Raw genomic sequence first — 25,011 nt, 5'->3', positions numbered from 1 at the left:
CCCCATCCCTGGAAGTATTTAAAAGACGAGTAGATGAGGCACTTAGGGACATGGTTTAGTGGGCATGGTGGTGTTGGGTTGACGGTTGGACTCGATGATCTTAGAGGTCTTTTCCAACCTCAATGATTCTATGATTCTATGATTTTTTAAAATGAGAAAAACCTTGGACTCTCAGATTTACTTTGTTTCATTAAGGAAATAGCGAGCTTAATTCCAGCGAAACAGAATATTAGGTTTACTTAAAATCTGTACTCGATCTAGACTACAATCATCAGCTTTGTGTTTTTTGAGGGAAGAAAGAGTTAATTCACATATGGCTGTCTTTAGGGTGAGGGAGGAAAAGAAATGACTTAGTTGGTTTGCTCTGGAAAGCTCTTCAGGTTTAGGCTTTTTATTTTGTAATAGCAAAATCCCTTTGCTTGTTAGTATTACTATTCAGGTTTCTTTCCTGGTCCTTTTATTTAGTAGGAGTGAGACTTGAACAACAAGGAGCTCTTCTAAGAATATAAATATGCTAAATCATGTTCTTCTCCTTCCTTCTTTCCGAGATTTACTTTCTTTTCTAGCGAGTCTAGAGTCTTCCGTACTTTTACGGAGCCTGAGTTAACTTATCTTATTGTATATCTTTCTTAGTGCAGTAACATAATTCTGGCACTTGTAAGTATTAAAATAAATCGGAAGTATTCAATATGTGGAGTTTGTAGACTGCTTTTAGAGATCACATGTGATACAGTAGCAGTGCAGGCAAATGTGGCATTCTAATTTGCTTTACCCTGTCCTTTTCCTTTTTGTTATGGCCTTGAGTAAATCACTTTGCTTTAGTTAAATAACAGTAGGGTAAAATGTGAGCATTCTATGGTCCATCCTGGTTCGATTCACTCCGTGTTGCAGGCCGGGGTTTTGATTCCTTGACTGCGTCCTTCACAGTAGCCAGTTTTCTCCTTTGTTCTCTTCTGTAGTCTTCTGAGAAAAAACCTGGGCACGACTGGAAGGATAGCTTGGTCCAAGACTATTCCACACGGGCAGGATAGGTGTGGGCTACTCTAAATTTTGCTCCCTTCATTGAGAGCTGCTCTCTAAAGCTGTGCCAGCAGGCTTCTCGGCAACTCAGGTTGCTGAGAATTTTCAGGTCATGCTATGAAGATGCTCTTTTGGTAGGCTGGAACACAGACATCTCATTTGGGGCATTTGTGTTTGAAATGCTGCCTGTGACCATTAGCCCAGGCTGTGGTGCAGTCTGCAAACTCTACAGAGATATACCACGTTATCCATTGCAGCTCTCAAGTCCTAAAGTAAGAGCTTTGTGTAAGACCCAGTTACTGTGAAGTCAGTTTCATTTGGGGGGAGGGGGTAAGGGGAAATTATATATGCTTAGGTAGAAAATACTACATGGAAGGTTCTGGATAGTATGCATAAAGGGCAGAAAGTGATTGTAGTTTTTCAAGTGACAAAATTGAGGTACTGAAGTATTTGACATGGACCATAGCTATAGTTACGTGTCTGATTATATGACTTGAAAAATTTTTACAATAGGAAGTTACTGTGTTGCTGCAGTTCTTTATGCTTTACCACTTAGTTGCTATCAGGATTTGCTTGTTTTTAGAGGAAAAGGTGGAATTTTTATTTACAGCGAAGCAATAAAACTGAAGTTCAGTTGACTGATAATAAAATGGTGGAAGTCTGCTGTGCTGAAAATATGCTGAGCTTCATAGCTGTACTGTGGTAAACTACTAGGATGTTGAACAGTGGTTCATCATTAGAAATCCTTTAACTGTATGTACAGTTCAAGGGAGATGCTGATTAAGATGTACTTTCATTTGAGTGGACAGTAGCTATGTAAGAGAAGCCAGGAATAGTAAGTCCTGGGCTGATGATGTGCTGCATCTTACTGTGACTTTTGAATAGTCTGTTTTTCTATGGAATCAGTTAATTTAAAGGTATGGAAAATACTAATGTAAAAATATTTTTCTATGTTGAACTTTGTTAACTTTTGTTAACTTTTAAATGGAAATAATGAACCTTTGCATGAGAGAATATTTAATGGGTAACAAATGTCTTTGATGAAAAGCAAGAGTCTGAATTTCTGTCAGTTCTAATTGACTTAAAATGGAAATAAATGATAAAAATGAAATTCATATGGCCATTGCGCCAACTTGTTTCCTGCAAATATGTCATTTGATGATTTGCTTATCAGACCACTTATAAGTGGTTTGCTTATATTGCTCAGCAATATAACTGCTACTAATAACATAACTGGTAATAATAATAATATAACTGGTAACTAATGGCAAGGTAAAATGTGAATATGTGCAGCTCGTTGTGCTAAATATTTTGGTGTGGTAAGTCTTTTGGTGATAATTTTCTTTTTCTGTGAAACTGTTTAGAGTATTGTTGACATCATGAAGGAAAGGCATTACAATTTCTTGGATCAACGGAAGACTGATTTTGACCAAGACTATGAAGAGTTTTGCAAAGAGATAAATGATCTTCATGTAGGTTTTATGATTCAAATAAGAATTTAATTTACTGATGAATCCTCATGAAAACAAAAATACCTCTGAGTTACCACCAAACAAATTATGCAAATCTCGAAGTTTCATTCTGAAATTGAAAAATTATTCTAATGTATCTCCACTTTAAAGCTTGCATTTATTGTCTAACTTTCAGACCAGTTTCATGGAATAGGCCAGAAAGGGCCTTGAGGGCCTCCAACAAAAGGATTTTTCATTATTTGTACTTTATTTACGCTAGCAAGCAAGTGTAACAGTGAAATTGATGATTTCATTGGGTGAATGGGAGCATAGCACAAATAAGTCAGATAATTAACTATCCCATAGTTCTGAAGTCACAAGTTGGTGGAAGGAAAGGGTATCGGTAGAAGAAAAAAACTAAAATAAATGCTTGGCTTGCTTTGGCTGCCTAAGAGGTAAGCGAGCATTTTTGAGGGCTCTCAGCATGGTGGAACATTTGAGGATATAAAAGCTTTTGTTGGTTGCCTGGCTACAGAGGGAACTTGGAAAGAAAATGTCTTGAAAGTTGGTTGTATTTTGTTTAATTCTTGAGGGAAGGAAGAAGGGGAAAATTGGTACTTACTGAGGTTAGTTTCACATAAACAAATTATGTTCTAATATAGTGTATGATAAATCCTGTCAAGTAATACCTGATATATTTGAGATGTGTGCCTTATGTAGTTCTCTGCTGTAGAATTATTTGCTCTCCTTCAGGATCAATTAAGGATTTTCATGGACATCACCTTTGAAAATATTCTGAACACTGAAAGAGCACTGAGTGTGTTGAAGAAATTTGAAAGGTACTATGTCCTATCTACATTGCTAGAATTCTGCCAGGCAATAGAAATAACACTTTTGAGGATGGTGGGAAGGGAGCGAGCACAGCAGGAGGCATCTCCTTAAATACAAATGAAAAACAACTCAACTTCCTCTCACTCAACTGTTCAGCTCTGTTAAGGGATGTCTTCTCAGCAGCGTGGATGAATAAAAACCATATTTTTTGTATCGGAAAATGGAAAATACAAGTGGACTTTGAACTTCATCTTTCAAAATCAGCATAAGTACAGGAATACTGTATGGCTGTTAGCATATTTGCCTTAGCTTTGTCCTTGAACAATGACATTAATTTGTTACCACAGTGCAGTTAGGAGAGAGTAAAATGCTTGTATTAGGAAACAGTGAAATTTGTCTTGCTAAATTCACGTTGTTGCAAAGCAGCCTCAGTCTTTATTGCATCAGTTTTCTTATAATATTCTGTTTAATGGAGTAGACTGCTAGTGGTGGATTGGTTACAGTTTGCTGCACATAATTTTAGCTCAGTGTTTGAAAACAGTGACAAAACAGAAAATGTGTAGGCTTACTTGGAAACTTTTATCATCTGGTCTAAATCTTGGTTGCTTGGAATCAGGTTGTGACAGCCTTTGTTCAAGCTTTAGTGAAAACTCTGCTGCTAAAGTAGTTATTTTCTGAAGAATGCAAGGGAATCTGGAATGATTGTATTTTCCAACAATGCATCAGAAGAGTTTCAGAAGTATTGAAGGAATTTTTTTAATGATTATTATTTTTCTAAGCAGATTACAAATCCCGAATCTTGGCACTGATGAAAAGTATCAGAAAATACTTCAAAACTATGGTCATGACATAGAAACAGTCTGTAAAATCTACACTAGGCAGAAGCAGGACCCTCCACTGGCTCGTAATCTGCCTCCAATAGCTGGTAAGATCTTGTGGGCACGCCACCTATTCCATAGGATCCAGGAGCCCATGGAGTCTTTCCAGCGGCACCCGGCTGTTCTGCAGACACCAGATGGCAAGCGCATAATCCGCAACTACAACAAAGTAGCAAAAGTTCTTATGGAGTTTGAGGTGATCTACCACAGGGCATGGCTTCAGCAGGTAAACCAGCTGATTTTGATTAGCATATTTCTTTAAAAAAATGTGGTGGATTTTTGTTGTTGGTAGACTAATAACATCTACCTTTACAGACCAGGTTGGATTCCTGTTGTTTCAGGCCTCGGTGAAACACTGGTTTACAGCAATGTGAAGGAATCTCTGGTTTATAGCAGTAGTCAGGTATGCTAAGCTGTAGACTTGGGATGCCTCTTAAGTGAGGGATGAATAAGAAAAGGTACTTTATAAGACAGTGTTTCTATTAATAAGGAGTGCCTGTACTGCCCGTAGCTGAATTTAGGAGCAACTGAAAGATCTTCATTATAACTAAGAAGTTATAATGAAAAATATTTATTATGGAAATGTATAATGAAGATTCAGTAGTAGCCTTAGCTGCCCCTCTGTCTCTGCCATATCCTACTGACTGGTCCAAGAAGATCATGTGTGGGGAGAGGAGTTCTGCCAGCTGGTTAGCTTAAGGTAAAAGCAGACACAGAGGTTTCCTCTGGTCTGGACAATATGGATTTGGTTTTTGAGTGATAATCCATGGGTGCACTCTGAGTGAACGTACATGTAAAAGACATCCAGTCTCAACAGATAGAGCATCCTATAGAATTAATAGCATACTCAGTGCACAAGTGCGTCTTCAGCCTGTTGTGGGTTAACCCTGGTAGGCAGCTGAGCATGACATAGCCACTTGGTCACTTCCCCCTGCCCACCCCCAGTGGGATAGGGAAGAGGAAGGGAAAAGTAAAAGCAAGAAAACTTGTGGGTTGAGATAAAAAGTTGTTTAGTAAGTGAAGGAGAAGTGGAGGAAGAGAGAAAGAAAATAAGTGTTGCAAAGGCAACCACTCACCACCTCTCATGGGTAGACCAATGTCCATCCAGTTCCAGAGCAAAAGATGGCTAACCCCCTCAACGCCCACCTCTCCCTTTTTATTGTTAAGCATTACGTTATATGGCAAGGAATATCCCTTTGGTTATTTCGGGACATCTGCCTGGTTTTGTCCCCTCCCAACCTCTTGTGCACCCCCCCAGTCTATTCACTGCAGGGGGCAGAGTGAGAAACAGAAGGCGTTGATGCTGTGCAAGCACTGTTCAGCAATAGCGAAAACATTAGTGTGTTATCAACATTGTTTTGATCACAAACCTGAAACACAGCACCATAGAAGCTGCTATGAAGAAAATTAACTCCATCCCAGCCAGACCCAATACAGAGCCATTTCATTTCCTATCAACCATTTGGTAAGGCAGAACACTTTGTAATCTGAATATTCTTCAGAAAACATGGCTTACCTTAAGTTGGCCTGATTAAGCGTGGCCAGCAGGTCGAGGGAGGTGATTCTGCCCCTCTACTCTGCTCTGGTGAGACCCTACCTGGAGTACTGCATCCAGCCCTGGAGCCCTCAGCATAAGAAAGACACGGACCTGTTGGAGCGGGTCCAGAAGAGGGCCACGAAAATGATCAGGGGGATGGAACACCTCTCCTATGAAGAAAGGCTGAGAGAGTTGGGGTTGTTCAGCCTAGAGAAGAGAAGGCTTCGGGGAGACCTTCTTGCAGCCTATCAGTACTTAAAGGGGGCTTATAAAAAAGATGGTGGCAAAGTTTTTAGCAGGGCCTGTTGTGACAGGACAAGGGGGAATGGCTTTAAAACAGATGCCCCATCCCTGGAAACCTTCAAGGTCAGGTTGGACGGGGCTCTGAGCAACCTGATCTAGTTGAAGATGTCCCTGCTTATTGCAGGGAGGTTGGACTAGATGACCTTTAGAGGTCCCTTCCAACTCAAACTGTTCTATGATTCTGTCATTCTAAGTTCTGAATCTCATTTGACTGACTTTGCCCTCTTGGATTTTGTACGTAGAAACTCTAACTACCTTCATATTATCAGACGGCTTCTGCAGGGACTACTTTAAAGCCTTGAAATCTCTGCAAGTTTCTACTGTTCTATTGGCATATTTTCCACTTCCAGTTTCTTTGTTGCCTTGTCAAAGAGCATGTTGTAGAAAAATTGGTCTCAGCCTTTCAAATCTCAAAAAGAAGGATCAGAATCTCCAGATGACTGTTTTGAAGGTGGTGGCACAATTAGCAATGCATCTGACTCTTGTTCTTGGAGCTCAGCCCCAACTTTTGTACAATGTGAAAATCTCTGGTGCTGATAAACATCAGTCTGCTCAAAGCTAGCCTTGCACCAGACCTGAGACCGGAGGTTCCTGCTGTCTCTTGTCCAATCTGAATATACTAAGATTTCCTGACTCTTCCTTCCCCCTTCACACTTGCATTTGCCATGAAGGTTTAAAGGATCATCAGATTTGATTGTCTAATACCGTAAGTTGGAGTGTTTGTGTCAATTTGGTATACTAAAACAGGAGAAGTGACTACAATATTAGAGGTTGTATAATATGCTGTATTATACAGACTGCCTTGGCTCTGGTGCTGGATATGTACGTTACTGATGATTAATCTGGTGTTGACTGCCAGTTGGGAATCAGGGAACCTGAAGAGTATTACCTCAACTGTTCTTTCATTATAGATTATGTTTCAGGTACATCAGATCCAAGTTTGGCACTATTGACCTCTGTATAATTGGTCCTCCTCCCAGGCATTAATGAAAATTGCCATTGTTGTACTTAGAAATGTCTTTAACTTCAAGTGCTTATTCTGGTAACTTGAGAAGCCCATCTTTGATTTCATGTGCTCTTCGCAGAGAGCTGGTATGGTACGTGTATTCCTCATGATTCATGGAAGAGAAATTGTGATGCTTCAGGAAGCCTTTGGCATTTGTTTGGTGTTTCTATCTTGGACTCAGTTTCTGGTTTGATGCCAGTACTGTGCTGGATACCTGCATGGTTCCAAATACACTGACGATAGCTTTCACTGAATTGTACCTGCTGCTGATATCATGTCCTTGCCTGGGCACTTTTAAGATATATTCCCTGTCCCAGCTATGAAGACTAAGGAGGATGTATGCTTCTTGTGGGGCTACATCTGTCTCCTTTGGCTAGATGATCTACTGATCAAATTTTCTGACATGTACCATGCCTTGACGGAGCAGTCAAGTACATTCTCCTTTCGTCTTTTACGAAATGACTGTAACATCCAAGGCATCTCCCCAGAACTGGTGCCTTTCTTTATGAGGTCCTAGTGATCTGTGATCTGATTCTGATCCGTGCTAAAAGTAAGCATCTGGTTTCTCCTATAGCAGAGCCAATTCCCACTTGGCAGCCATATGAACTTGCTGAGCCTGCTCCAATCTTATACTCATTAGGTGGGAACAAAAGGAGGTGGATTTGAACACAATTTCAAGTTTTTGAAACGAGCACACATGCATTGAAAATACATGAAAAGTATATCCACTTTAACATCAATGCACTTGTCTACCAGATATGGCAAAAAAATGTGACTACTGTTCAGTCGTCTCTTCTGTCTTCTTGAGGCAACAAAAGTGCAGACTGATGTGGACATGAGTATCATAGAACACAAGGTGGAGCTCCTGCTCTACTGAACAAAAGAAAAACAAGAGAGGGGGGCAAGTGTCCTGTGGGGAATACAAATGCAACAGAAATAGGGCTGTAGCTCCTACTACTTTTTATTTTTCTATACAGTGGAAATAGTTAAGTTTAGTGGCACTTTCTGATATTTCCCAAGATTTTTTTCCCCCCTTTTGCCTGTTTGTTACTGGATGGTTACCACTTCGTTTATCCACTTTTTTTAATAGCATAAGATTTAAAGCCATTATTTTTGTGCTATAGCGAATGATGTTCAACTTGGACCTATTAAAATAATAAAATACCGCGAATTGTAAATTTACTGTAATTCTATGGCAGTGTAAGATTGGCACCTTCAATGTACCCCTTATTTCTGTTACCAATTTCCGTTACCTTAATAATGAAAATTGCATGGAAAAAAACCATAAATGGGAGAGGAAGAGATTGATAATGGGAATAATGAGTCTCTGAAGTCCAAAGAAGAGTGCAGTAAGATTTGCTGGTGAACTTTGCAGAAAAAAATTCAGCTCCTATTTAAGGCAGCTGTGCTGAGTGACTTTGATGCTAGTGGATAGAGCATGACAACTTCACTGACAAAACTTGATTAGGTGATTTCTTGAAAAATGCTGTGTAAAATGTTATGGAAATATGTGATACAGCTGAAGCAAGCAGTATAGTCAACTATATTTTAGACATTGAAAGGGGGTGCAAATTTTCAGTGTGTGTTCCATAAAAAAAGAAAAAAGTACACTGAAAGAAATCAATGGGTTATGAAACTATTGCTTAAAAACAAGCTCCATCTCAATGTAATGTGGTACATGAAATTTGAGAAGTCAATAAAGAACAATAAAATTATGTCAGCAAAAGGACAACTGGAAAGTAGGAATAGCAGCAAAGTTTTTCATGTAGGAAAAATTTCCCTACCTAAGGCATGACTTCTTCCTGGTATAAGCCAAATTTTCCATGTGTGGTGGTCTTACGAATACTCTCCCTTCTAATTGCATGGAGCACAAATGGTATTCTAATATTCAAATAAGGCAGTTAAACCAATAGCGTGATTAAGCTTCTCTTTTAAGAATTAAAAAAATCTATAATAAAAAATAATTTTAGTGTTTTTAAAAATTTGCCCAGAGGTTGGATATAATTGGGAGTTCCATTAAGATTGGAGCATGGTACATATGTTAGGTAGTGGAAAACAAGTGAAAGGAGAAATGAGGATAAGTTTATTCAAAAGATATCTGAAGAATTTATCCAAGAATAATTTAGTTCATCAAGGAGGTTGTGTGCAGCCTTATTGCAGAATGTGCAATAAGTTTTAAGGAAATGAGAGTTCGGATTTAAGAGGGTTGAAGTAAGAAAGTCTATGGCTCTGCTTTTGATGTTGGACTGTGGAATGCAGCTTATGATATCCAAGAACCAGCAGAAGAATGTCTGTCAGATAAAGAACAGTTAATTTGATTGTTAAGCATTTGGGTACATACAGATTGTGTTAATAAAGTTTCATTGTTGATTCCTACCATATCAATCTTTGTCAGCAATACCTGATTTTAGTATCTGCCAAAGTAATATTTATGTCCAAAACAAAGTATTTCATTGTACTTGCTTGTCTGATCAGGAATAATGACACTGTTTCCTGCAGATTGAATTAACTAAAAGAGGACTTCAGGCATTTCTCTTGGTTAAAACTCCAGAAACAGGAGAATTATTTGTGAATTTTGACCCTCAAATATTAACTTTAATCAGAGAAACAGATTGCATGGCTCACATGTGCCTTGAAATACCACCATTTGCAAGTATTATTCAACAGAAGAGAGACTGGTATAAGAAGATTGTCAACAATTTGCAGGTGGGTTTATTTTAGTTATTTTATGTATGTGTAGTGTACATTAACATGTCTAGGTTCTATACATATGGAAGAGAAAAAATGAAGATCAACTATTATGCATTAAGAAAACATTGGCAAATCTATTTTTTTTTTAGTCTTTATGACTGTCTTGAGGCACTTTTTCAAAGAATTTCTTGGCTTTGTATTTTCTGTGAAGTCACTTCAAAGATGCATGGGTTTAGGGAAGCTCTGCAGATCTTGGGACAGAGATGAGGATGGGGAGGAAAGCAGGCTTACACGATGCCTTGCTCTGTTGTCTGCTTTCTAAATGATAAGCAATTTATCTCTCATCCAATAATGGAGTCAATATTGGATACACTTTGTTTTGAGAGGATAGCTGGGAGGGAGGAACAGGTGGTATGCCTTTAAAAAGCGTAGAGCATCCAGCAAGTAGCAGCATAGTTCCTGCACCAGTGTTTTACAGAGATGTCTGTGGAATAGTTTAAAAAACAGAAGCTAAAACTTCCCTTTCTAATCTTTTAAATCCTTTTGATCATTTTGTCTACCTATGAACAGACAAGGTTCTTAATGACTCAAGATGAGGATTCAAGGATAGGTGTCCAGAAAGCTTCAAAGGGCTGCTTGATTCTGAAATGAGAAAAAAATGTCATGTCATAAAGTTATTGCAAGGATAGTTTTTTGCAAAACATGTGACACTAGATCAGCGGGTTAAAGATGCATTAGAAACCAAATACCATATTAAAGTTCTGGTAAGGCTGGTCTAATAAAACTGCTGAAAAGTTCACTTAGATGCATTTTTTTCCTTGGGCTTTTTGTCTCCTGGAACATCCATTTAGAGACTGAAATTTGCAAACCTTTTTCTATGTTCTGGTTTAACCCTGGTAGGCAGCTAAGCATCACACAGTTGCTCGCTTACTCCCCCCAGTGGGATGGGGGAGAGAATCCGAAGGTTAAAAGTGCGAAAACATACTGCTGAAAAGTTCACTTAGATGCATTTTTTTCCTTGGGCTTTTTGTCTCCTGGAACATCCATTTAGAGACTGAAATTTGCAAACCTTTTTCTATGTTCTGGTTTAACCCTGGTAGGCAGCTAAGCATCACACAGTTGCTCGCTTACTCCCCCCAGTGGGATGGGGGAGAGAATCCGAAGGTTAAAAGTGCGAAAACATGTGGGTTAGATAAATACATTAAAGTTCTGGTAAGGCTGGTCTAATAAAACTGCTGAAAAGTTCACTTAGATGCATTTTTTTCCTTGGGCTTTTTGTCTCCTGGAACATCCATTTAGAGACTGAAATTTGCAAACCTTTTTCTATGTTCTGGTTTAACCCTGGTAGGCAGCTAAGCATCACACAGTTGCTCGCTTACTCCCCCCAGTGGGATGGGGGAGAGAATCCGAAGGTTAAAAGTGCGAAAACATGTGGGTTGAGATAAATACAATTTAATAGGGAAAGCAAAAACTGCATGTGCAAGCAAAGCAAAATAAAGAATTAATTTACTACTTCCCATCGGCAGGCTGGTGTTTAGCCATCTCCAGGAAAGCAAGGCTGTATCATGGTTACAAATGCCATAGCTCTGAATGTCCCCCTTCCTCCTTCTTCCCTCAGCTTTTACTTTTGATCATGATGCTATAGGTGTGGGATATCCCTTTGGTCACTTGGGGTCAGCTGTCCCAGCGGTGTCCCCTCCCAGCTTCTTGTGTGTCCCCAGCCTACTCACTGGCGGGGCAGTGTGAGAAGCAAAAAAGGCCTCAATGCTGTATGAGCACTGTTCAGCAATAGCCAAAACATCAGTGTGTTATCAACACTGTTTTGGTCACAGATCTAAAACATGGCACCATATGAGCCACTGTGAAAAAAATTAACTCCATCCCAGCCAAAACCAGTGCAATCTACAACGATGAATTTCCATGTGAAGTAGTACTTGCATTATTATAAAGAGCAAGAAATAGTGAACTTCTGCCAAAAATTATGAAAACATTTCCCAAACAATTAATTATAGTTTCTTAAGAATTTCAGCGATGTACATCCAGAGGAATTTTCTTAATTTAAGTTATGATAAATATGTGTATGTGAAGAGGTTCGAATCAGTGTATATTAACTAATGCTTTCATTCTCTTGTTTATTTCAGATGATGCTGGCAGAATATAAAAGAATTAAACTGAAAATACAACACCCTATTGAACAACTGATGGCTCCTCGGTTAGCAAATGTAGATGATGCTATCCAGCCAGGTCTAATGTTACTGACCTGGACATCCTTTAATATTTTGAAATATATTAATGCAGTTTTTTACAAGCTAGGTGAGTCGCTTGCCTCCTTCCGTTAACTTCTGTTTGTTTGTTTTATAAAAGAATTAAACTGAAAATACAACACCCTATTGAACAACTGATGGCTCCTCGGTTAGCAAATGTAGATGATGCTATCCAGCCAGGTCTAATGTTACTGACCTGGACATCCTTTAATATTTTGAAATATATTAATGCAGTTTTTTACAAGCTAGGTGAGTCGCTTGCCTCCTTCCGTTAACTTCTGTTTGTTTGTTTCTTTACAAATGCAAGCTATATTATTAAGCTTACTATCCTTTATATGATTTGCACTTAATTGACTTATACATGAAAGAAATCAGAATTTTCACCTGTCCTGTACTTCATCAAACCTCTGCTTTATAACACCACCTTCTTTTTGTCTCACGTATTTGTCAAATTTTTACTAATACGGATGAGATGGCAGTTAGGATTAAACCAAGCATAAAGTAGTGTGCCAAAGATCCTGTGTATTCTGAATTCAAAGAATGATAGGTACCTTTTTAGAGAGCTCCTAGGTTTCAGACTTTTCCTAATCTTGCCTTTTGTTTCTATAATGTACCAAACAAGTTCTCAGGGAATAATATCTCGACTGAGTTGGCACTGTCACTGCTCAATAGCTTTAACATCAGTCTCTTAAAAACTAATGCATACGCATCTTGGGCAACAGGTTTAGAAAACAGATGAGCCTGTAGTCTTTTCAAAAGATTATCACAAGATTGCACTGAGATGCATATTGTTTCTGAAGATACCAAGTTCCTTTTGCTCCAGCTTAATTACTACATCAAATATAGATTTTGTTTTTTTGAAATTATGTAAGTTGTTATAGTGGGAATTTTCTTTAGTTGAAATGGCAAATTAAACTGTATTTTGGATGCTAACCTGACATTACACTCAATTTAGTTTTGAATAATACAAGTAGTTTGAGTCTGGGACAGGCACCTTGCTGCTATTAGTTCCTTTTGCTCCAGCTTAATTACTACATCAAATATAGATTTTGTTTTTTTGAAATTATGTAAGTTGTTATAGTGGGAATTTTCTTTAGTTGAAATGGCAAATTAAACTGTATTTTGGATGCTAACCTGACATTACACTCAATTTAGTTTTGAATAATACAAGTAGTTTGAGTCTGGGACAGGCACCTTGCTGATATTTCAATTTCAGCATTGAAAGCAAATTGCTATTAAACTGTGAAAATTCTAGTGATTGCTTTCCGTTAACTATTATTTGGCTTCTAACATTTTTTTGAAGGATAGACATTTTATTTGTCAAAATTTTCTGTTGCTAGTAGGTTCTCCAAGTGGTAACTAGTTCAAGCTATAGGAGAAGTATTCCTGGACCTCAATTGAATTTTCATACCTTTGTCTTTGAAATGCATATACTTTAAGCTCACCTTATATATATTTATAGTATTTTGCCTATTATCTTTTAGGATATGGATAGCGTATGCTAGATGAGCATATGTTATGCAAAAAATTAATTATGATTTCAGTGGTGAACCTTGCCATAAATGTTTAGATGTTTGAAATGAGCTGGTTAGGTGTAGAGATTCATATAAAATTGAATATGATAGTTTGTTGAAGTAAAAATTTAAGCAGGACTCTGCAAAGACTATTGTTTCAGACTTTTATGCTTGTCTTGAATCTTCTGTTTGCTTCAAAAGCTGGGCTGGAGTTATTGCTGGATCAAGTGAATGACTTGGTTGAATTTCGTATTGATGCTGTCCTTCAAGAGATGAATAGAGTGCCACTCTGTAAGTTGCCAGAAGATGAACCACTGAGCTGTGAGGAATTTCTCCAAAAAACTAAGGTTATTAAATAAAATTTTCATAAAGAAGAGTTCAATGACTTTGAATTAAGATATTTTCCCTTTTTTATGAGATAAAAACAGTGCAGAATTAATGAAGTATGCGTGGGAAACTGAAGTAAGGAAATCCCTTGGCTGGAACCTTAAAAAGGAACAAAAATACCAAATGCAAAGAGGTCTGAGCTGAGATGTTCTTTTCTGAGCTTATTAATGTCAAGCCAGCTACTGCATGATATTTCTTTTATGCTTTGATATCAGTCAACTTATTTTTTTTCCTCTGTGATAGTAGCTTTTTTGTCATTGTTGCTTGTTAGTGCCTTCAAATAAGGGAATTGCCCATCTGATGCCTGTGAATAGCTCTGTAACAAGTGCACCTGGTTGCCTGGGAGAGTAAATACTATAGAAATGATTGTGTACTGAGTATCTTTGTTAATCTCAAGCTCTCCTGAGTTGGTAATGGGATGTGCAAAATACACTCAGAAGTACCTGGCTGAAGGTATTCTGGGAAGAGCCCCTTGCTTCACCCCATCAAAATACTTTTATGTTGAAGAGGATTAACTGTAAGCATGTAAGTTGTTAGTCAGTTAGAAAGTTGATTAAGCTAGTAATAAAATTGAATGTCAGAATGATTTTTATGAGACAATAGTGAGATATTCTGGCATTTTAGGATATAATGTCTAACTTGTGTTTTCTCCTGAAATAAATGTTGCTTTGGAAGATTGTAGAAGATCATGTAGATAATCCACATCCCTGGTGTCTTGTAGCAATAAATACTACAAATGGAAGTTTTGTTTCTCTTAGTGTACTTAACTTTTTGGCTTTTCCTCTTTTGTCCCTTGTAACAGCTCACCTTACTGTTAAATACAAAGTAAAACTTAAAATAACATTTTATAGAATGAATGGTATTTTGTAAGCCTCACAATCCATCGTTTTTTTTGTTGATCCTGCTGCTGCTTTCCTGATAGGGCTAGTACTAAAACGTATATTTGCTAAAGTAAAACTATGTGAGAGTGAGCACAAAAAACTTCTCAGCACTGTGTGATAATTGATATTGCTTAATGTTGATCTTCTGCAAGAGAACTTGAACTGCTACATAGCAATTACAACACCACAACAGCCAAAGAATTTGAGGTAGCAGAGTAAGTGGTATACTAACCCCAGTTATGGGTACAATGAAAATAGTAACAGTGTTTGTAAGCTTATTGTAGTTTTTAATTAGAAGGGACTAGAAATAAGTTCTATCGCCTAATAGGTGTCTTTAAGTTTCTAAAGAAATTGCTGCAACAAAAATAGTTACACCGTGGGGAAAAAACCCAAGGTACTTTGTTCAGTAGTTGCTGTGATATTGCAAATCAGATCTGGCTTCTCTCTCAACTAGACTGAATCATTAGGAATATCAAAGATTGTGTCTTCAAATTTGGAAATGACTGAATCTTGCTAATGGCTGAATTTTTCCAATTACTGATTTTTAATTAATTAAACAGTGGTAGCCGGGTTTGAGCTTAAAGAAATAGGAGATAACAAAGAAGAAAAAAACTAAAAGGCGATTATAGTTAAAAATTATAGTTGGCTAAAGCATATTGATCAATTTTACCGTAAGTATTAAAGAAAAAACTGCACAATAAGATATTTCTGAATTTTATTAAATCTCATTCTTTGATTCCTTCTCCTCACAGTTAATAATTTTCTTGTTTATTCTAATAATACAGCTTTTGATAGATTTTATCTGCTGTCTAGTTATAAATGGGAAATATGATTGGCTAATACTCATGGCACAGCCAAGTAATGTAAAATGGCAGTGATTAAAAGAAAGCTTAAATCTTCCATGTTTACGTTGGAAAGTTAAGAAAATTAAGAAGCACTTGCTTTTGGGATCCCGTTAATGGAACTAGGCTTTATAAATGTTGATTCATGATATTAACTATGGATGAGTCATGTGATTTAGGAATCAAGCCACAGCAATTTTGAAAGACATTTATGATGTCTTGTTTGGCACAACAAAGAATCCAACACTAAATAGTTGGAACAAACCAATTTAAAAATAATGTTGTGTATTGATCTTGTTTTTCACAAATCTGAGGCCTTGACATTTGTGTTAATGACCGTGAGATAGACATGAGAAGCAGGGAGATAAGAACATATGTTTCTTTTGGTTTGATGACAGGAGCTCTGTATAAAAGGTTCTCGGACTTTACATTTAAAAAGCTCACTGGTGGAAGATGCTGCTAATGAGCTGATTAACATGTTACTTGACACTGAGGTACAGGTCGGAAAAGAAGATGAGAAGTCAATTGTACCCACTGGTGAAATAAGAGGCAAAAATACAGGTAAGAAGATTGTATTGTAGCTCTGAGCTTATGTTTCTTTTGCATGCTGATAGTATGTGTTGGGCGATACTGTAGCTTAGCTGACTGAAGTATCAATCACTATCTAATGTCTAAAGACTTTTGTTTGAATTTGCCTGGATAACAGGTCATCTAACAATCATCTATATTCTGAAAAATAGGTCTATATTATCAGTCTGACTTGCATGTTGAAATGTTAATGCCATAGGAGCAGCTACTTACAGGCCTTGGCTAGTTGCTGGACTTCCTAGAGAAAGAAATAAGAAATAATATCCAAATTTTGGTGATAATCATGCCAGTTTGTACTGAGTAGAGAAGGTGGATAGAAGTAAAATGACTGTTACATTGAGGTACAGATTACAAATGAGTGTAATTTGCACTTCTGTAAAATTTAGCTGTATTTCAGACACCTGTGGAGGTGTTGCTTTATTGTGTTTTCAAGTCCCTTAAGTCAATTTAACTAACTAGATTTATGATGTTTTAGCAACAGAAGAGGAAAGAAGATCAAAAAGCTTGACTTCCTCCCACAATTCCAGTGAGATATGGGCTGGACTGTCTCCTCCAGCGAAGAGGAAGAGAACAGATTTAGAAATGTTAGAGGAAGAAGCCAATGAACTGCTTTCCTACTTCAATCATTGTAATATTGATGCCCTTTTGAAAGTCACTCGAAACACTCTGGAGACCATACGCAAGCACATCCATGCATCTTCCACGATCAACTTCTTAGGTGGCCATATTGCAGTACTTTGCTTTCTTAGCCTATAAGAAGAAATATGTAAATGTAGTATCCCAGAACTGTATAAAAAAGAGCCACATACGTAAAAGAGGGGAAAACAAAGGGAGTTTGAATAAGCTGTCTTGTTAAATCACAATTGATAACATGGTGTGTTTCCAAAGGAATTTTTTTCCTGTGAGAGCAGGAATGTGTCACTGTGATGCTGTTTCTCTTAGGACTGACTGTACTGTTCTGAAGCTGGATATTATATTTGGAACTGGACTTGATAAGCGGTTACCTGTTTGACCTTGGCTTTTACATAAAACTGTATGAAAAAAACAATAGAGAAAGAGGCGTGTTCTCTTTCTCTTACTAATTGCCTTCAGATCTTTCTATACATTATGATGGAACACTCTCTTGAAGTGTTTTCTTGTTACATACTTTTAAGAAACAAAAACAAAGGCTTTTGTATTTGGTCTCTATAGCACATAAGGCATACAATATTATGAGATTTTAAGGAGTTTTTGTGCCCAATGTAATATGCTGACTGGCAGTACAAGCCAGATAACAAAATTTTCTGCTAAACAGAGTTTAGCTGTACAGAACAAGTTGAAGAGGAGCTTCATGGAGAGAAATAGCATGGCACTTAGTTTTCACTTGTGCTGCTGTAGACTTTACCAGTACATCTTGTAAGTTACTCAGGAGTCTTTTTTCCCTTAAGAAATTGCACTCAATACTCAACACTAGGATGTATATATTGGTTTGTATCATTACAATGCCTAGTTTGACATCTTGAAAAAAATGTGAACAACTTTTTTTTTTTTTTTTGTCTTTCATTTAGAAAATCACAATGCTTCTAAGCAGGAAAAAAGTGCTCATCCTATAATTAGGACTAGTATTAACCTATCTATCCCTAATATCATCATGACACCCTCTTTGGATGAGGTACAGCAGACGCTTAATAAAGCCGTAGATAGTATTGTGAAAGTAATGAAAGGAGTTGGACAGTGGAGTAAGGAGAGAATATCTAAGGTTTGTGTCTTTAACAGCCTTACTTAAAACTAATGTTTCAAAACTACTGCAAATAGAAAATGAAATTTTATTTCTTCCCCAGAAGAAAATGTTAGAGAGAAAAGTGGCTGGGTGGTGGTGTGAGAGCAGAGACAGCGATTCTGATGATGGAATGAAAGAGACTGGAAAGAAAAACATCCATGGTAATGATAAACTCTGACATCACTCAATTTGAATGTTAGGTAATTGTGATTTATACAGTATGTGTTAAAGGATATTAAATACAAAATGCATCGAAAGCAGTAGAATGAAGACTTCATAGATTTTAAACTACCTTGGAGAAGAAATAGGATATAACAACAATGCCAGAGCTTCTCTTTGTGATTAGAAACCAGGATTGCCTGAAGATACTTGTCTTTGTGTGGGTTTGAGTAAGGGGATTTTTTTGTGCCTCTCGGAGTGTTGTACTGCTTTGGGTTCTACCTGCAGTGTGTGAAAGGCTGTTAGGGTGCCAGCTTGGGCAGCATAGTAGAAATTGTGAATAAGTTTGGAAAACAGTTATAGGCACTGTCGCTACACAAAATCGTCTTTTACGATTTGTCAGTGTGGTTTGTAACTTGGCATGTTCAAATGGCATCTTAAAACTTGTGCTGAAATTCCTTTAAGAAGGGTAAGTTGAACTTAAACAAAACCTGGTATTGAATAGAAATGTCTATATAAATTGCAGTATTGGTGGAGAGAGGATTGTGTAGAGGATTGAATAGGCTAAAATTTCTAAAAGGATTTTAACTTAATCTGTTTTGTGATCTGACATGGAATTAAGTTATTGAAGGCATTAATTCAAGGAAATTTAGGATGGTAACTTCAGTTGCTGGGTTTTTCTTGTCTGAAATGGTTTAGAATCAAGCCAAATTAATTGTTCTACTTTGTACTTCAGGTACTTCAAAAATATATTGAGTCTTTTTAGGTTAGCTCCCTCTTATACATCTAAAAAGTAGGAAAGTAATACTTGAACTGGTTAAGAAGTGAAATTGTTCTTTCAAAACTAAGAGTTTCTCTTGCCCGAGATGAAATAAGAAATGACGGTAAGTTCAATCTTGTGGGTATTTGCTAACTAATGGACCTTCCTTTTATCTTTCTTTCCTTTTGACGACTGGCTATGATAATCTTCTCGGGTTTAATGTTAATTTGTATTTCAAATTGTCAATTGTGGTCTACCCCATGTTATTTCAGAAAATGAAACTATTTGTGGATTTGCTCAATGCTGACATATCAGTAAATCACTTAGGTGAAGTGTACAGGATAAACCTTGGGGAGGGGTGAGACAAAATGAAGGATTGTATTTGAAAGATTGGAGTGGAACTTGTTCCAAATTTGACAGAGTACCTAAATGAAGCAAGTTTCCTAAACTGGAGAGGTTTGTGAATTTGTGGCAATTATATTGGCCTCCTAGACTTCTAGTTGACTTTTTGATTAATAAGAACACTTACCTTAAAATGCATGCCTATTGAAAAATAGGTCATTAGTTCTTCTCTATAGGAATTTGCTTAATTTGGCCTAAACAATATGTCTGTCCTAAACCTGCTTTTGTATTTGAATCTGCCTTTATAGATAGAGTGTCAGATGCAGCATCACTCAGTTTGTATCCGGTGCAAAGCCAGAACTACTTCGAGAGTGTTGCAGAGAACAAAGAAATTATTAAATTAGTATCTTTACTCAGCACTGCTATTAATTCTACAAAAAGGGTAAGACAATTGAGATGTTAATTTAATATCACTATCCAAGGGATATTAATATATTACTTTTAATATCCTTGGGCAATGGGGTAGGCATTTAAAGCACTGATTAAACATATGAATGAAAAAGTGTAGGATGGTGGATGGAAAACATGTGGCTGCAAATTTGCAAATATGCTTTGAACGTGTAACATGGGTTAAGTGTACTCTGTTCAAATATTTAAATGTTACCTAAAGTAAAACTTAGGTCTGATTAAAAACATATCTCCAGTTGGTAAAACATCATAAAAAACTCTAGGTATAGTTGAGTTGTGTGTATTTAATATAGAACTGGTAGTAATTGTACAAGTGTGTTAAATACAGTTTTATTCACATAGAAATTCTAATGAAGCCAGCATGACTTCTGGCCCATTATGAAGAGTTTATGAAGGTTTTTGGAAGAAAACTGGCTGTCAGCTTGGCATTTGTAAAGTGCTGCATAGGATTGCTACTGGAGGTTAGGAGATAGCTTAGGGGATATGCATCATTTCTTTGCCCTTTTCTTATTCTATGCACTCTCTAGTAAACTGTAGGTATTGAACTGATATTTCTTTGGGGAACTCTGCATCAGTTCCTCCTGGGGCCAGTCCAACCTTACATTGGAGCCTTGTCAGGTGGAAATTTTTGACTCAAAGCCTTGTAACTTCAGTGGTACTAAAGCATAACTAGCGCAATGACATACAGGCTTGTGCTGAAGACTAAGGTGCAGCTGATGATGGTGGGTAGTTGTCTTGGTATTTTGATACTCAGTATTTTGTAATTGGAAATTTTTATCATTTAGCCAGGTTTAAATGCCTGCAAGCACTATGTTTATCATGTCATGATGTAGATTATCTCTCGTAGCACTCACCTCTCATTTACTTGTTTAATTAGCTGAAGTGATGATGATTTAACTTTGTCTGATATTTTCCCAAACTCCTGAGAACCAGAAAAAAATTCTGTTGCACACTCCTTAAATGATATTCAAATCAAAGATACCTGAACTGAGTGTAGAATTTAATGTTAACATCACCAATGTCATACATGTGAAAAATTTGTCTCATAACTTCATTATTCAAGAATGAATTGAATTATTGCTGTTCTTGTTATGTTGGGACCTGGAGCTCAGCTTTCAGTTGCTAGTGGTAGGGAAGGACAAGTGTACTGTATCCTAGTCTTAAAGGAGTATTTTACTTCCTACTGATTCCTAGGATTTTATTGACTGAAGAATCACTTCATTGGAAAATACTGTAACTGATTTGATAAATTGGATGTTCAGTTCCTGGCAGAGCTTGTGATTGCTAAGGGAACTTGCTTTAGCATAAATTTACCAGCAGCCTTCTGTTTAGTGAGGTGATGCAACCTGCTCCACTATGGAGTTCTTTATGTATTCTAACTAGCAGATGCTAAGAAATTATACGTATGCTATATATATAATGCTGAGAATCTTTCTTTGAACTTCTAATGTGTTTCAGGAAGTTCTTACAGCTTTGGAGAGTTTTAGTTGTTACCACCATATATGGCAGAGGGACAAGGAGGAAACCATTGATAAATTCATGATGGGAAACCCATTGCTCTCTGAATTTGAATCTGAAATTCTGCATTTCCAAGACTTGGAGATGAAAATCAATTCTGAGCCTGAATACATCTGCGTGGGAGCTATTGCACTGTACACTGGTAGAGTTCAGCTTTCCACTTCTCTCTAGAGATACGTACTTTCTGACTCCTGTAGGAAGGAGAGATGGTGCTTAGTTTTGGATGGGTGAACTAGGTTAAAGATAGAATGGAGAAAGAGAGAGAATGGCTGTTGGCTGTTTTGGCTGTAAATGCATGCAAACAAAACGCTAATGCAGGGATATCTGTGAGGCTCAGCTGGAGTTTCTTCCTCCACCTGGATACTTGTGCTCACTTATGGGGTGGATGGTAGATGTTTGCCTATCCTTCTGACCCCCATAGGTACATATTTTATGGGAATAAGACGATACGTTTATGTTGCTTTTCTCCTTGCCTGGCTGCATGTAATGAGACAGCTGAAAAGCCTTCTATTTAACACAGTTAGTTAAATGAAGCATGCATGTTGTTGCTGACTCCCTTTTTGTCATGAAAGCCAGGCCTCAAATCTTTACTTTTTTGTAGCTCGGGTTCCACATCACCTAACTAAATTTCGCATAAGCATTTTACACCAGTATAACAGAAAGGACAGCTGGGAACTATGATGGACTGTAAGAAATGCATGCAGCTGATTTTGCAGTAGAAGTAAAATCTGAGGAAGCAGAATATTTTCTTCATTAAGAAAGAGTGTCAACCAAATGTCTGGTTATATCATCAGGCAAAGAACTAGAGAAACACGCTGGCTGTTGAAACTCAGTGGAGGTGAGGTAGTTCTGATATTTAATAAATAAAAAAAGACCATCAGGTGTGAGAGCTAAGCATGGGAAGAGGCACTGTGTAAAAAGGAAGACACAGTGAAATCTGCACAGAGAATGAATAGGTAACAGGGTTGAAATTATATGCAGCTAAAATTTTATGTAATGCTTGTGTTGGTATTGATTTTGACTCTTCTGTTGAGAACTGTGAGGAAGAAATTTGAATTTAATGTCAGAGCTTTAGAGAAATGGACTGTATTGTTGCAAAATTGGGCAGCAACTCAGCAAGACTTCAGTTTTCTCTCTAAATGTTTGTCACTTGGTTCCACTGATGCTACAGATAAAACTTATAAAAAATAAATGGTTGATGGACTGTTTGGTTTCATTAAATGTCAGATCAGACTTTGTTTCCTTAGCTTTCATAATCAGACTCTTACTGCCCCCCCATTATTTTTTTAAAAGTTTAATTTTTGAAAATTTTTTAGACCTAGATGAGAATATTAACCGATTTGTTAGTGATGTGTAGGACAGAAATGTGTATAATGATATATAAACAAGGTGAGAAGTGTGGAGTCCAGGCTCATCTTTCCAGTAGGAAAAGATGATACATTCTGAGAAGATTAGGAGGAAAGCAATCCTGAATTGCAAGCTATCCTATAAACCACTCAGAGGTGTCTATGTGATTTCATCTTCTCTGTACGTGGATGGTTAGACTGAAAAACCAGAATTGGGAGCGAAGGGAACACATATTGAAAAAAAATTAAAAGTACTTCTTAAAAAATATCTACAATATCTAAATAGCTATTAATCGTTCAATGTTTTAGCTGATCTGAAGCTAGCACTGAGAGCAGAAACCAAAGCCTGGATGACTTTGCTGGGGTGTCATTGTAATAAGAAGTACCGAACAGAGATGGAAGCAATTTTCACTTTTATAGAGGAAACTGGCAAGAAGTTAAATCGCCGCATCAAGGATCTGGATGATATAAGAACAGCCATGTCAGCTTTAAAAGAGATCAGAGAACTACAGATCTTCATAGACTCTCAAGTTGGGCCCATTGAGGTAGTTAACAGGAATGTTGCATGTATGGGTACTGTTTCAACAGAGCAATTATTTTCTGGGTTAAAGCTTAACAGTGCACTTTGAAAGGTATGATTTAATATGTGTTAAATGTTGTGTGGCAGACGTGTTGTGTTCCTGTAAACCTTTTTTGCGTGGAACTCTGATTTGGACAAATGTAAACTTGTTGAGGTGAGAGGTGGTTTAGTGAACAGTGCAAAAATTGAGTGATTTAGGTGAGAGGAAGATGAGAATACAGATATTTAATGCAAGAAAGCTTTTGGTACTTTGTGGAAGAAGTCTGTGTATGAAAAGCATTGATTTTCCTCTTTTTTTTTCTTTTTTTTTTTTTTAGCTTAGCCTACAGAAGAGGAGAAAGCTAATGTTAGACAGATTATATGAGAATGTGCGAGAGTGATTGCTTTATCAGCTATATCGTGGGTTGAAATAAACATAAACAAATGACTTCCTTGAAGAAGTTCACTTAGTAGAAAACCTTTATTGAACATCTGACAATGTAGGGGCTTCTGGTCGAATGGCAGAATTAAAAACAGATAGTAACTGTTTCTCCGCATTCCTGACCAGAGTATGGATTTAAGAATACTATAGTTTGGCAAAATGCACCATTGACTAGACATTCAGTAGAATTTTTTTTTCCTAAGACGTGTTCATGATTCCTGATTGCCCATAATTTTATTGTCAGGGTTGTGTCCTTATGTTTTAAAATAAAGTTAACTTAACACAGAATTCTTATCTACCAAATATTGACAAATCTAATATTCTGTTTTGGAGATGCAAAAACTGTGTTTGCTGTCAGACAAATGTCTCGCACCTGTGTTTTCTGATTCTGTTTTCTCTGAGCTGAGGTAAATTATGGAATGCAGTGTGCTCGCATGTGCAAATAATAGAAATGAGCGTGGAGCCCTTCCATATTTTGCAGAATACAGCTATGAAGGAATATATCTTTCAGCCTTAGAAGCTGTGAGGATCTCCCTAGCTGTGTGAAGGAGCAAAAATAGGACAAGTAGTTTATGGTGAAAAGCAAAGCATATCTGCAGCTGGAACCTTCTGTGAAATTGTCATAGGTAATGGGATCTCTTAGGAGTTGACATTTTGGAAGTTCCTGCTAAGACTTACTGTGATTTGCCTTGTGATGTGGAGCCAAGGCAAAAGCCATGGTAGCCAAGATTCCTAAGCTTCCAATTCTTCAAGTAGGAGCCTCAAGTCCCTAGGCATAAGGAGTCATGCTTCAGATTTTTGAAACGGAGGTTGACGTATTTTCCACATAGTGGGGTGGCAGACAGATAGTTATGTTTCCATTTTTGCACTTTGTCTGCAATTTGATCAAACTGGAAAACGTAAATGGAAATAATTCCACTTTATACAAAAATTTTCAGATGAAACTGTTGTGCCACAAGATTAATTGCTACCCTACCCTATGCTAATTTACAGAAAGTGAATTTCAGTTGTGTTTTTGTGAAACTTGACTAAGGGTTTCAATATGTGGAGTGTTTATACGTTGATGGTACAAGTGGAGATCAATGTTCTGAGAAAACAAAGGACCATTAAGTAGATTTTTTAAGTAGATTCCTTATTCTGAATGATGAATAGTTACAACATTTGAAATAGTTGCAACATATTAGTTGTGGTAACTTTTCATGTGGTTTCCTAATTCTTTTTTGTTGAAAACATGAAGTCAGGCTTAAAAGTCTTTATGGAATAGAAGTTTGTTTGCTTTGCTTACTTGAAGGCCTCTGCTTAGATGTTTTCTCATGTCACCTCCCATAATACTCAGCTTGGGTCATAGCAGATAACTGAAGACATGGATCAGAAAAATATTCTCATTAAAATGAAACTAAAACCTGTAGAGTTAAGGAGTACTTTAACTGGAAATAGTTTTTTAGAGAGGCAGATTGCACTAGGG

At 37.2% G+C, this 25,011-nt stretch overlaps 1 protein-coding gene across 1 annotated transcript in view; it reads left to right on the top strand.

Moving 5' to 3' along the window:
• DNAH5 (dynein axonemal heavy chain 5) overlaps nt 1-25,011 on the top strand; it is a 142,300-nt gene that overhangs the window by 28,856 nt on the left and 88,433 nt on the right. The window contains 13 exon segments of the mRNA XM_009287950.1: nt 2,385-2,492; nt 3,225-3,310; nt 4,085-4,406; nt 9,526-9,732; nt 11,859-12,030; nt 13,697-13,842; nt 16,004-16,166; nt 16,636-16,911; nt 17,741-17,931; nt 18,014-18,113; nt 19,534-19,655; nt 21,140-21,341; nt 22,855-23,090. Coding sequence (XP_009286225.1) covers nt 2,385-2,492; nt 3,225-3,310; nt 4,085-4,406; nt 9,526-9,732; nt 11,859-12,030; nt 13,697-13,842; nt 16,004-16,166; nt 16,636-16,911; nt 17,741-17,931; nt 18,014-18,113; nt 19,534-19,655; nt 21,140-21,341; nt 22,855-23,090 — 2,331 coding nt within the window.

Source organism: Aptenodytes forsteri, unplaced genomic scaffold (assembly GCF_000699145.1).
Source record: "Aptenodytes forsteri isolate BGI_AS27 unplaced genomic scaffold, ASM69914v1 Scaffold27, whole genome shotgun sequence".
NCBI lineage: Eukaryota > Metazoa > Chordata > Aves > Sphenisciformes > Spheniscidae > Aptenodytes > Aptenodytes forsteri.
This window is presented reverse-complemented; position numbering and strand designations above follow the sequence as displayed.